The sequence below is a fragment of the Otolemur garnettii genome, unplaced genomic scaffold, assembly GCF_000181295.1.
Source record: "Otolemur garnettii isolate 467f Iridium unplaced genomic scaffold, OtoGar3 scaffold00112, whole genome shotgun sequence".
NCBI lineage: Eukaryota > Metazoa > Chordata > Mammalia > Primates > Galagidae > Otolemur > Otolemur garnettii.
In genome coordinates this window covers 3,831,964-3,844,870 of record NW_003852507.1, presented here as the reverse complement: position 1 = coordinate 3,844,870, position 12,907 = coordinate 3,831,964, and the positions used below count along the sequence as shown (strand labels likewise).

General features: G+C 42.9%; 1 protein-coding gene across 1 annotated transcript in view; it reads right to left on the bottom strand.

The window, feature by feature from the left end:
- ATAD5 (ATPase family, AAA domain containing 5) overlaps positions 1–8,130 on the bottom strand; it is a 60,831-nt gene extending 52,701 nt beyond the window's left edge. Inside the window, exons 1-2 of the mRNA XM_012809724.2 lie at positions 7,981–8,130; positions 762–2,680 (exon numbers count right to left, since the gene is read on the bottom strand). Of these exons, the coding sequence (XP_012665178.1) occupies positions 762–2,680; positions 7,981–8,046 (1,985 nt within the window). The 5' untranslated portion in view covers positions 8,047–8,130. The remainder of the gene's footprint in view (positions 1–761; positions 2,681–7,980) is intronic.
- Positions 8,131–12,907: the final 4,777 nt, after the last annotated feature.

Genomic DNA, 12,907 nt, shown 5'->3' with positions numbered 1-12,907 from the left:
GTGCCATGGCATCACAACTCACAGCAACTTCCACCTCCTGGGCTTAGGCCATTCTCTTGCCTCAGCCTCCCAAGTAGCTGGGACTACAGGCAACCGCCACAATGCTCGGCTATTTTGTTGTTGCAGTTTGGCTAGGCCCGGGTTTGAACCCACCATCCTCAGTATTGAGGTCAGAGCCCCACTCACTGAGCCACAGGCACCGCCTGATGATTTTTTTTTTTTTTAAAGATGGGGTCCTGCCCTGTCACCAGGCTGGAGTGCAATGGCTGGATCATAGCTAACTGCAGCCTCAAACTCCTGGGCTCGAACAATCCTATTGCGACAGCCTCCCAAGCAGCTAGGACTACAGGTACATGCCAACATCCCTGGATAATTTTATTTTTGGTAGAAAAAGGGTCTCACTGTGTTGCCCAGGCTGGTCTTGGCCTCACTCCATCCTCCTGCCTCAGCTTCCCAGAGTGGCTGGGATTACATCTTACTTTTAATCTCCCATTTGTTCAATGCACAGAAATCATATTTGAAGGATATTCTCCAGGAATTAGCAACTGTGATGAATAAGAGTTTAATCCACCTAAAATATATCTAGAACTCTTCTGAAATTTTGCCTAACTTTAAATCAAATGTGGAAAACGAGCATGTTTGGAAACTCTGTTCTCTTTTTCTTAGAAATTAGCTGTTTTCTAGGAAAAATAATATCCTCCAATACTTGTATGTTCCTCCCCAGGTAATAATACATGCAGAATATTAGAACAAAAGTTTACCTAATAGGGCTCTCTGAATCAGAGGGTACTGTTATTAATTCCGCTGTATATAAGCTATGCTTTTCTGATAAGCTGGCTGCTTTTGGAGTGGAAGCCTTTACTGCATTATCTTGTGCATCTTCAGAATCGGTATCACTAATGGTTATGATTGCAGGCATGCTTCTACTTCTTATAGATCTTCTGGCTGATTTGGGCGTAGAAACAATTACCAAGCTGTCTTCAGGTTCAGCTTTAGAATGCATAACCCTATCATCTTTAACTGGTGTGCTAGTTTTTCTTGATGATTTATTGTTGTTACATAAATGGGAAATCTTTACAGGGTCATCATTTGCTACACAAACAAGACTTCGGCTGTTAAATAAAGTGCTGCTTTTGAAGACTTCTGTTTTCTTTTGTCTTAAACTCATTCTAAGCCTATTTTGATTTTGTTTATCTTTTACGGAAAAGGTGGTTTCTTTCTTTCGAGTGTTTCTCTCTCTGTTTTCAGCTGGAATAGTTCCAGTATCTAATGTTTTCTTACCCTTTTTCTTTAGCTTTTTACTTTTCAACTTAGGAAAAGCTCCTTTATCAGTGCGTGATTGTGAATTGTCATTATTTAAAACCATTTGCATACTAGGATTTTCCATGATTTTTTTAGAATTTTCTCTTCCTCCCTCATTCAGAGATTTTTCATGAAGGTCTTTCTGTTTATCAGAAGACTTTTTAACTCCACTTTTAAGGACATCTGATGCTGGCTGCCTAAATGCTTTCATAAACTGCTGTCTTTCTTCGAGAGTGCATTTTGGTTTCCCGGCTTCAGAACTTCCAGCTTCCAACACAGCCAATTCTAATTCTTCTTCCTGTATGACAACATTAGATTTTCTTTTCTGAATCGTCTGTTCATTCTCAGGATCGGATAGACTATTTTCCGTTTCAAATTTCTTTTGTTTCAAGAAAATTCGGGGTATTCTCCCACTCTTTTTGGGAGGAAGAGGGTGAACTTGTGCAAGAACAGTAACTGTCTTAAAGCGTACCTGGTGGGAAATTTCATAGTTTTCTGGATCATTTATATAACCACTTTTGACTATCTCATCAACAGTTTCAGAGGGAACACAAATGGACACTGTGGAGTCTGGTATCTGTTCCCCTTTATTTTCCTTGTGACTTTTTAAAAACTCCTCGTATGAGACAGTTATTGTAGCATCATTTAGCTGGGCTATTTTAGTTACCGTATTTCTAGAGTTTACATCATTTGTACGAGCCTCAATTCCATCAGTTAGGAAAGGCATTATCTGTTTACTATCTCTACCATCTTTTGTACGCATATTTACATCTTCCGCCAAGGGTAAACTTTCAGATAGATCTATTACATCTCTGTTCTTCCTTTTTCTCAACTTTTTGCAATCATTTTTTGTGGTCCCTTGTCGAGGATTTACTTTTTTAGAATCTTTCTTGGAGGTCAGGGTACTTGACTGATTTTTTATATCCTGAATGCTCTCTGCAAGTACCTCCACGTGTTTCTTATAAAGTGAAACAGAAGTACTACTTTCCTCAAAATCACTACTTAAGCTAGAGTATTCTTGTCTATCATCATCATTAATTTCAATGGGAGATTCACTTGCAGTTTTAATATTATTTAGTCGATGAGATAAATTAACCCTCTTTCCTTTCTTCTTAAGATCTTTATTTGAGAATATTTCCAAAGGTGCCTTACAGTCTTTGCTACTGTCAATGGACAATGATGTAGATGACTTTGTCTTATATCCTCTTGTTGACTGTGTCTTCTCATTTGTGAGTGAAGTCTTTCTAAAATAATCCAGAATATTACTGGGTTTTGGTGAAGTGAAAACTCTGTCTCCAGTCTTCCCTACTGGTGATAAATATTTTGTAATTGTTTTGCATGAAGATCTGTCACCATCTTTCCTTCGCTTTTTGCATGGCTAGCAATTTAAAAGAAAAAAAGGGTATTTATTTCAGCAAAATAATACAAAATATACATTTTAAACATGGATCTATTATTTGGAGTAATCGGATTAAAAATAAAGGAAGCCTGAAAAACCTGATCTATTATAAAGAAAATGTACCTCTTTTCTCTAGACAAAGTCTCACTCTGTCACCCAGGCTAGAGTACAGTGGCTTCATCATAGCTCACTACAACCTCAAACTCCTGGGCTCGAGCAAGCCTCCTGCCTCAGCCAGACTTCAGGCACACACCACTGTGCATGGTTAATTTTTCTTTTTTTTTCAGTGGAGACAGGATCTCCCTCTTGCTCAGGCTGGTCTCAGAATTTTGAGCTCAAGCAATCCTCTGGCTAGAACTCACAGAGTGCTGGGATTATGGGCATGAGCCACTGTACCCAGCTAAAAACCAACTTTTCAAGTTAAACCTACATTCAAATCTCAGCATCATATCAAGCTGTGCACTCATAATTTCTGCACAATTTCTGCATAATTTCTGTACACATACTATACTTCAATAAAAAGTTTATATCAGGGTGGCAACCGTACTCAGTGGGTAGGGCACCAGCCACATACACCCAGGCTGGTGGGTTTGAATCCACCTTGGGGCAGCCAAACAACAGTGACAATTGCAACAACAACAACAAAAATAGCCAGGCATTGTGGCAGGCGCCTGTAATCCTAGCTACTTGGGAGGCTGAGGCAAGAGAATTGCTTAAGCCCAAGAGTTAGAGGTTGCTATTAGCTATGATGCCATTGTACTCTACCGAGGGTGGCATAGTGAGACTCTGTCTCAAAAATAAATAAATAAAAATAAAAATAAAAAGGGCGGCGCTTGTGGTTCAGTAAGTAGGGCGCTGGCCCCATATACGTAGGTTGATAGGTTGGAACCTGCCCCCCCGGCCAAACTGCAACAAAAAAATAGCCAGGCATTGTGGTAAGCGCCTGTAGTCCCAGATACTCAGGAGGTTGAAGCAAGAGAATCGCCTAAGCCTAAGAGCTGGAGGTTGCTGTGAGCTGTGATACCATAGCACTCTACCAAGGGCAACAAAGTGAGACTCTGTCTCTAAAAAAATAAAAAACAAATAAATAAATAAACACATTATTCCACTTCTAAGAAATGGATTTTTAGTGAACAAGCCAAGATCCAAACTCTATTAACAAAGCAGAAGAAATTACGGTGAAAGATCACCTACCACCAACCCATCCAACGGTTCAATTTGCTACTACAAGCTACTACAACCTCCTTCCTGCATTAGCTATTACTCTTCACGGTATCAAAATGACTATAACTTTAAGCATAGTTATATTATTTTTGTTGGTCATAAAGTAGTAATTTACATTGACTTTAAGTAAAGGATATTAAAAATAAAGTAACTTGCATAGCAGAAAACAGATATCACCTTATTGGTTACAAAAAGTCACATTAAGATAAACAAATAGGCTCGGTGCCCAGAGCACAGTGCTTATGGAGCCAGCCACACATACCAAGGCTGGTGGGTTCAAACCCGGTCAACACCAGCTTAACAACAATGACAACTACAACAAAAAAATAGCTGGGCGTTGTGGCGGGCACCTGTAGTCCCAGCTACTTGGGAGGCTGACGCAAGAGAATTGCTTAAGCCCAGGAGCTTGAGGTTGCTGTGAGCTGTGACGCCATAGCACTCTACTATGGGTGACAGAGTGAGACTCTGACTCAAAAAAAATAAAATAAACAAATAAATAATAAAAAGTGCCATCAGTCTTTTCTTTAATTTTTGCTTTTCTCAGTTCATTTAGTAGAATAAACTTGCCAGAATAACAAGAACATTTTTTAAAAAAGATAAGTAGGGGTGGTGCCTGTGGCTCAAGGAGTAGGGCACCAGCCCCACGTGCCAGAGGTGGTGGGTTCAAACCCAGACCTGGCCAAAAACTGCAAAAAAAAAAAAAAAAAAAGATAAGTAATGAATGGAGGATTTATATTTCTAGAAAAGTAAAACATAAAGCTATAGTGATTAAAAGCATAGTAATGTAGGGGAGGGAAGAAAAGAAAAATGCATACTACTGCTACATGGATAAGCAAGTGAACAAATTAGAAAACCAGGAACAAAAAAAACCAGAAACAGGCCAAGACACAGTGGCTGGCACAGTCTATAATCCTAGCACTCTGGAAGGCCAAGGCTGGCAGATCACCTGAGGCCAGGAGTTCAAGACCAATCTGAACAACAAATCAAGACTTGTCTCTTCAAAGAAAAGTACAGGGCTGGGCGTGGAGCTCATATCTGTAATCCCAGCACTCTGGGAGGCCAAGGCAGGAGGATCCCTTGAGCTCAGGAGTGTGAGACCAGCCTGAGCAAGAACGAGACCCCTGTCTCTACTAAAAATACAAAAACTAGCTAGACATTGTGGTGGGCACCTATACTCCCAGCTACTGAGGAGGCTGAGTAGCTGAGCCCAGGAATTTGAGGCTGCTACGAGTTATGATGTCAAGGCACCATACCCAGAGCCACAGAGTGAGATTCTGTCTTAAAAAAAAAAAAAAAAAAAAAAGCACGTGTGGTGACTGTGGCTCAGTGAGTAGGGGGCCTGGCCCCATATACCAAGGGTGGCAGGTTCCAACCCAGCCCTGGCCAAACTGCAACAAAAAACTAGCCACGTGTTATGGTGGGCACCTATAGTCCCAGCTACTTGGGAGGCTGAGGCAAGAGAACTGCCTAAGCCTAAGAGCTGGAGTTTGCTGTGAGCTGTGATGCCCCAGCCCTCTACCAAGGGCAACAAAGTAAGACTCTGTTTCTAAAAAAAAAAGCACAAAAATTAGCAGGGCTTGGTGGTGTACGCCTGTAGTCTCAATTACTGGGGAGGTAATAATCCCAAGAGTGTGAGGTGCAGTGAGGTATCATGACATCATCCTACTCTAGTCTGGGCAACAGAGACCCTGTGTCAAAAAGTAAACAAGGGTGGCGCCCTGTGGCTCAAAGGAGTAGGGCACCGGCCCCATTTGCTAGAGGTGGAAGGTTCAAACCCAGCGCTGGTGCCAAAAACTGCAAAAAAAAAAAGGTAAACAAATAAAATTTTACAAAACAAAAAGAAAACCAAAGCCAGACATAAGTAAATATTTTAAAACTTAGATATGGTAATAGTAGCATCTAGGTTAATGGGCAAAGGAGCAGTTAATGAATGGCACTAGGGCAATTTTTTTTTTTTTTTTGACACTGTCTCACTTGGTGAAGTGCCATGGCGTCACAGCTCACAGCAACCTCAAACTCTTAGGCTCAAGTAATCCTCTTGCCTTAGTTTTTCTTCTTTTTTTTTTTTTGGAGACTCAAGCTGTTGCCCTGGGTAGAATGCTGTGGTGACAGCATCACAGCTCACAGCAACCCCCCAACTCTTGGGCTTAAATGATCCTCTTGCCTCAGCTTCCCAAGTAGCGGGGACTACAGGAGCCCGCCACACTCCTGGCTTTTTTTTTTTTTTTTTTTTGGTTGTTTGGCAGGCCAGGGTTGGATTCGAACCCGCCAGCTCTGTGTGTGTGGCTGGTGCCCTAGCCGCTGAGTTACAGGCACTGAGCCTCAGCTTTTCATTTTTAGTAGAGATGGGGTCTCACTCTTGCTCGGGCTGATCTTGAACCCATAAGCTCAAGCAATCCACCGCCTCAGCCTCTCAGAGTGCTAGGATTATAAGTGTGAGCCACCACACCTAGCCTGGGACAAATTTCTAACCATCTGGATAAATGTGAGGCAAAATAAACTACAGACAGATAAAAACTGTACATGTTAAAAGGAAATAACAAATGTGGTAGAAAATGCTAACAGGTTATTATTTATGTAATACTGAGATGGTATTACAGATACTATATAGTAAACTCTGGAGTCAGGCAGCTCTAAACACAAGTGTTAGCTCTGATATCTACTGATGTGGAACCTTAAGCAAATTATTTTTCACTTTTTAATTTATTATTTTTAAAATGTTAATTTAACTTACTTTTAATTGCTTTTTAATCTTCTTTCACCTGTACAATGCAGATAATAATACCTCATCATGTAGGTAATAATACCCACATCATTAAGCAAAATAATATGTATAAAGCCCTTATTCTTACCATGTTAATCAGTATCATTATTATGAAATAAGCTCTTCAAGCAGGGCACTAAGGGTAGTAAAAAACAGAAACTGTAACCAAAAGACTGACAAGACTCACCATACAAAAATCAAGAACTGTATAAATCAAGTACCAGAAGTCTTTCTTTACACCTGGGACAAGCTAAGTAACTGACTTGATTTAGCAAACATGTACCAATGTCACTATTAAGTAGACAAAAGTCACTGCATTCTAAAAAACTAAGAGTCACAGTTAAATGAGCATACATCTTAGCTCACTTCAAGGATGCTAAGACATACCTCAGTTAGAAAGCCAGCCTGAGGCTCAGCGCCTATAGCTCAACCAGCTAAGGCGCCAGCCACATACACCTAAGGTGGCGGGTTCGAATCCCCAGCCCGGACCCGCCAAACAACAATGACGGCTGCAACCAAAAAATAGCCGGGTGTTGTGGTGGGCGCCTGTGGTCCCAGCTACTTGGGAGGCGGAGGCAGGAGACTCGCTTGAGCCCAGGAGTTGGAGGTTGCTGTGAGCTGTAATGCCATGGCACTCTACCCAGGGGGACAGCTTGAGGCTCTGTCTCAAAAAAAAAAAAAAAAGAAAGCCAGCCTGAGATGAAAAGGTGTAAAAATATAGCAAGTTACTCTCGTTATAATGACTGCTTAGTGCATTTCACTGAAACCTATTAAACACAGGAAAACATCATTACCCTACGCTGGGACTCTTAACTGCAGTACCCTATATTAAGTCCTACTAGAGCCATAAGAAACTGATTTCCTTACTAAGTACCTTGTTTGGTTCCTGGAGTGACATCCTAAGTGGCATGTCTACAACAGGTAAATGAACTAGTTGAACTTAAAGACTTTTTTCAGTGCTAAAGTTTTATGATTCCACATCATGAATCCAGAAATTGACTTCGTGACATGTCTGAAGTCCAAAACATCACAGTCCACCAACATATCAGGATCCGGGAACTGGCCATGGTATCTTAAATTCATGTTTACCATGACCCCACAAATATCCCACAACGCTTTTTAGGACTTATCTCAAACTCTAAGACACTACACACTTTGGCAACTCTCCCACGCAATGTCATGACTATGGGTCCTTACAGTGTTCCTCCTTTCCCCTCGTAGAGACAAAGAGGAAAGCAACTTTCCACTCACCCCAATCCAGCACAGTAAGGAACTCGATAATCAACCTCACCTCGATCTCGTAGTCCTTCATGGGAGGGGTAGCAGCTGCAGCCGCCATGGCTAGGACCCCCACCATGCTCCTTGCTTCCCGGCTCCTAGGACCTTGCGCGGTCCGGGCTGGCTTTCTTGGAGGCCATGGAGGCAGTTCGCTCCTGCAGGAGCGAGTTGCTGGGATGCCGAGTCCGTCTCGGATTCCCCGCGCCCCCCGGGACCACCGGGATGGAGCCGGCGTAGAGGCTGGGCCCAGCTCAGCCCAGCTAAACGCGGAAAGAGGCAGTAAAAAAGCGCGGGCAACCAGGCTCCCAGGGCGCGGCCGGTGGGTGCAAGGTGCTCCCCAGGCGGGTGCTCCAGGCTGATAGCTCGAGACTGGTGTCCAGGTGGGGACAGCAATCGGGACGCGGATCGGACCGGAGGGCTGCGGAGGGAGTTCTTGTCAATTGGGTTTTCGCGCCGTCCTGAGCGCAGGGGGCGGAGTTTACGGCTGCTTCTGGAGGCTGCGCGGACGGTGAGCCGCGAGGCTCAAAATGCTTCACTTGGCGAAAGCGCAGGAACCGGTGAAACTTAGAACTGAGAATTTGGAGATTTGAACTTGTCCAGTTTTCACCATTAAAGATGCGATTTGACTAGGTCACCTACTCAGGTGATGACAAAATTAAAATTTGGACTCTTGACGGCCTAGGCTAGCCCTGTTTAAAAGTGGATGTTTTTAAAAATATAGAAAAGGAAGTAACAATTGATCACACGGAGAGTAAGATGTTAATGTTTTGGTGAGTGTCCTGTTTCGAGATACGTCCTTCAGAGTTAGAAATGTCGACTTTTATATCCTTAATTGGACTCGAGTCATTTCTTCCTTTGGATTTTGTCGTAGCCAGGAGCCAAAAGCCAGTCATTGCTTCATCCGATTGTCCTATGTTCAGTCCTCTCAGGGTAACAGTAGTTTGCTGGTTGGCAGTAGTGACAATCTCATGCATTATTTCCATTGTTTTCACAGGTTTGTTTAGTTTTTTTTGTTCGTTTGTTTGAAATAGCGTCTCTCTCAGCTGGGTGAGAGGGCAGTTGTATGATCACAGCTCACCATTGCAACTTTGAATTCCTGGGCTCATGCTATCCCCCACTGCCTCAGCCTCCCTCCTATATCCTATAGTGTCTCAGCCTCTCCTATAGCTGGGATTGCAGCCTGCCTCACCACGCCTAGCTATTTTTTTCTACTTTTAGTGGGAATAGAGTCTGGCCCTTGCTAAGGCTGGTCTTCAATTGCAGATCTTACGCAATCCTCCCACCTCAGCCTCCCAGGGTAGATAGGCTTACAGGCATGAGCCACAATTATATAAATAAAGTATATGTCAATTTTAAGGACATATTTTAAAAATTATTTTTAATTATTATGAGTACATAATTTATATATGTATAGGATACATACGATGTTTTGATACATACAGTATACGATATGTATCAATGAAGTCAGGATAACTGGGGTATCCATTGCCTCAAGCATTTATCATTTTTGAACATTCCAATTCCACTCTTTTAGTTATTTTAAAGTACCATAATTTATTGTTGACTATACTCACTTTATTGTGCTATTTAATATTGTTCACTCTATCTCAATACCAGCAATATTTTTGCACCCATTAACCATCCCCACTCTGTGCCCTCCCACCCTGGCTGTCCAGCCTCTGGTACTCCTCATTCAGCTCTATTGTCTCCAGAAGATCAATTATTCTAATATTTAGCTCTCATGTAAGAGTGAGAACATGCAAGATTTCACTTTCTGTGCCTGGTTTATTTCACTTACGGTGTTCTCCAGTTCCACCCATGTTGTTGCAAATTTCAAGATCTTTCTTATTTGCAGCTATATTATATTACAAAAGATATAGTTTTATTCTTTTCAAATGACAGTTTCAATTGCACAGTGTATAAGAGTCATGTTATGCAGACTGCTTTTAATTATTGACATGATTATGTCTATTTTCATGGTATTTGATGGTGTAACAAAAAGGTACTAATTTATCCAATGAAATTAGTGGTAAATACTTTTCCTTTGAAACTTAGCCATTGATAAGGTTTTTCAGGAAGGGAAGAATACACTGCTATCAGTCTTTTTTTTTTTGAGACATAGTCTCACTTTGTTGCTCTTGGTAGAGTGCCATGGCATCATAGCTCACAGCAACCTCAGACTCTTGGGCTCAAGTGATCCTCTTGCCTCAGCCTCCCAAGTAGCTGGGTCCAATGCCCAGCTATTTTTAGAGACAGGGTCTGGCTCTTACTCAGGCTGGTCTCAAACTGCTTACCTCAAGCAATCCTCCTTGCTTCAGCTTCCCAAAGTGCTAGCATTACAAGCATGAGCTACCTCACCAGGCTGATGTATTAATTTTAAATGAGTTGAACTCTCAGGTCAGGCACAGTGACTGATGCCTGTAAGCCTAGCACTTGGGAGGCCAAGGTGAAGGAATTGCCTGAGCCAGAGCAAGACCCCCTCTCTAAAAAATTAACTGGGCATTGTGAGGGGGACCTGTAGCCCCAGCTACTTGGGAGTCTGAGGCAAGAAAATCACTTGAGCCCAAAAGTTTGAGGTTGCTGTGAACTATGATGCCATGGCACTCTACCAAGGGGGACAAAGTGAGACTGTCTCAAAAAAAAAAAAAAAATTGAACTCTCAGGTTTATGGAACAATTTACAGGTTACAGCATGCCAATGTCATTTTATTTTCCCCATCTGGCTAACCCCTACTTTAAAAAAGTGTTATTATTAACTTAAATTTATCAGAGTAATGCCTACACTTGGTTTCAAAAATCAAAGAACATTACAAAACTTACTATCAAAAAACAGTTGAGGCTCGGTACCTGTAGCTTAATGGCCAGGGCACCAGCTGCATACACCAGAGCTGGCGGGTTCGAATCCAGCCCAGGCCTGCCAAACAATGACAAACTACAACCAAAAAATAGCCTGACCTGAGCAGTGCCTGTGGCTCAGTGAGTAGGGCACCGGTCTCATATACCGAGGGTGGCAGAAGGCGGGCACCTGTAGTCCCAACTACTTGGGAGGCCGAGGCAAGAGAATCACTTCAGCTCAAGAGTTTGAGGTTGCTATGAGCTGTGACGCCACAGCACTCTACCCAGGGTGATTGCTTGAGACTGTCTCAAATAAACAAACAAAACCCCAGCTGATTGCTGTTTCATCCCCCAGGCTTGTATCTCAGAGGCAGCTACTTTCAAAACTCTTCTGGCATTATAAGTCCCTTCCCTTCCCTTTCTTTCAAGACAGAGTCGGAAAGACTTTGTCTCCATAGTAGAGTGCACTGCCATCACAGCTCAGACTCTTGGATTCAAGCAATTCTTTTGCCTCAGCCTCCTGAGTTGCTGGGACTATAGGTGCCTGCCACAACACCCAGCTATTTTTTTAGCGATGGGAGTCTCGCTCTAGCTCAGGCTGGTCTCAAACTAGTGAGCTTAGTCAATCTGCCCACCTCAGCTTCCCAAAGTGCTGGCATTACAGGTGACCACCTATTGCAATCACTGCCATTAGATTGTAAATTCCTGCTTAGATATGTATGTCTACAACCTCCTCCCCTACTATGAAAGCAAGTACTAGGTCTCCCTCCCTCCCTTCTTCTTTCTTTTCTTTTCTCTTTCCTTTCCTTCCTTCTGTTCCTTCCTTTCCTTTTTCTTTTTTACTTTTTTTTTTTTGAGACAGAGCCTTAAGCTGTCCACCTGGGTAGAGTGCTGTGACATCACAGCTCACAGCAACCTCCAACTCCAGGGCTCAAGTGAGTCTCCTGCCTCCGCCTCCCAAGTAGCTGGGACCACAGGTGCCTGCCAAAACGCCCAGCTATTTTTGGTTGCAGCCATCATTGTTGTTTGGCGGGCCCAGGCTGGATTTGAACCCACCACCTTAGGTGTATGTGGCTGGCGCTTTAGCCACTTGAGCCACAGGCGCTGAGCCCTTCTTTTTCACTTTTTAGATGGAATCTCACTCTGTTGCCCAGGCTAGAGTGCTGTGGCTTCAGCCTAGCTCAAAGAAACCTCAAATCCTGGGTTCAAGTCATCCTCTTGCCTCAGCCACCCAAGTAGCTGGGACTACAGGCATTTGCCACAACACTTTGCTAATTCTTCTATTTTTAGTAGAGACACGGTGTCACTTTTGCTCTGGCTGGTCTCAAACTTCTGGGCTCAAGGGATCCTGCTGTCTCAGCCCCTCAGAGCACTAGGATTACAGGCATAAACCACGGTGCCTGGCCAGCTTTCATTTCCATTTTGATTTCCGGCACCTAGAAAAAGTCAGACACATAACCTCTATCCTTTAAATATTTTGCAAATGAATATTATGTCTGACTGCCAATTTATAGAAGTAGAAACTGTTACCTTTTCAAAGTTACAATTTTCAGCCAAGTCTCCTAACTTCACCTTCAGTATCTCTTTACAATCACATGGTGAAATAGTGAGAGATGTCATTTTCTTCCCAATGTTACATCCCTGTCTCTTGGTAACCATCACTGCTGTCATTCTGCTAACCACACTTCCCTGACTTGGCCCACTGTATTTGGGGAAAGCTAATTCCACCTCAGCTCTGGATTCACCTAACCTCATCCTCATTGCCTCATTTTTTTTTGCCTTAGTTATTGGTTAAAAGGTGGGCATGTGACTTAGTTTGGCCAAGGAGACATTAAAGGAGCTCTTCTGGGTGCCTCTGGGAGATAAGGCTGTTTCCACCACTGAGATAGGTGCAGGAAGTCCTTTCACTCCTTCCAGACGGTGTCTATTAAGATTAAACAGGCTGGCTTGGCACCTGTGGCTCAAGTGGCTAAGGTGCCAGCCACATACACCTAAGGTGGTGGGATCGAATCCAGCCCGGGGCTGCCAAACAACAATGATGGCTGCAACCAAAAAAAAAATAGCCAGGTGTTGTGGCGGCCGCCTGTGATCCCAGCAACTTGGGAG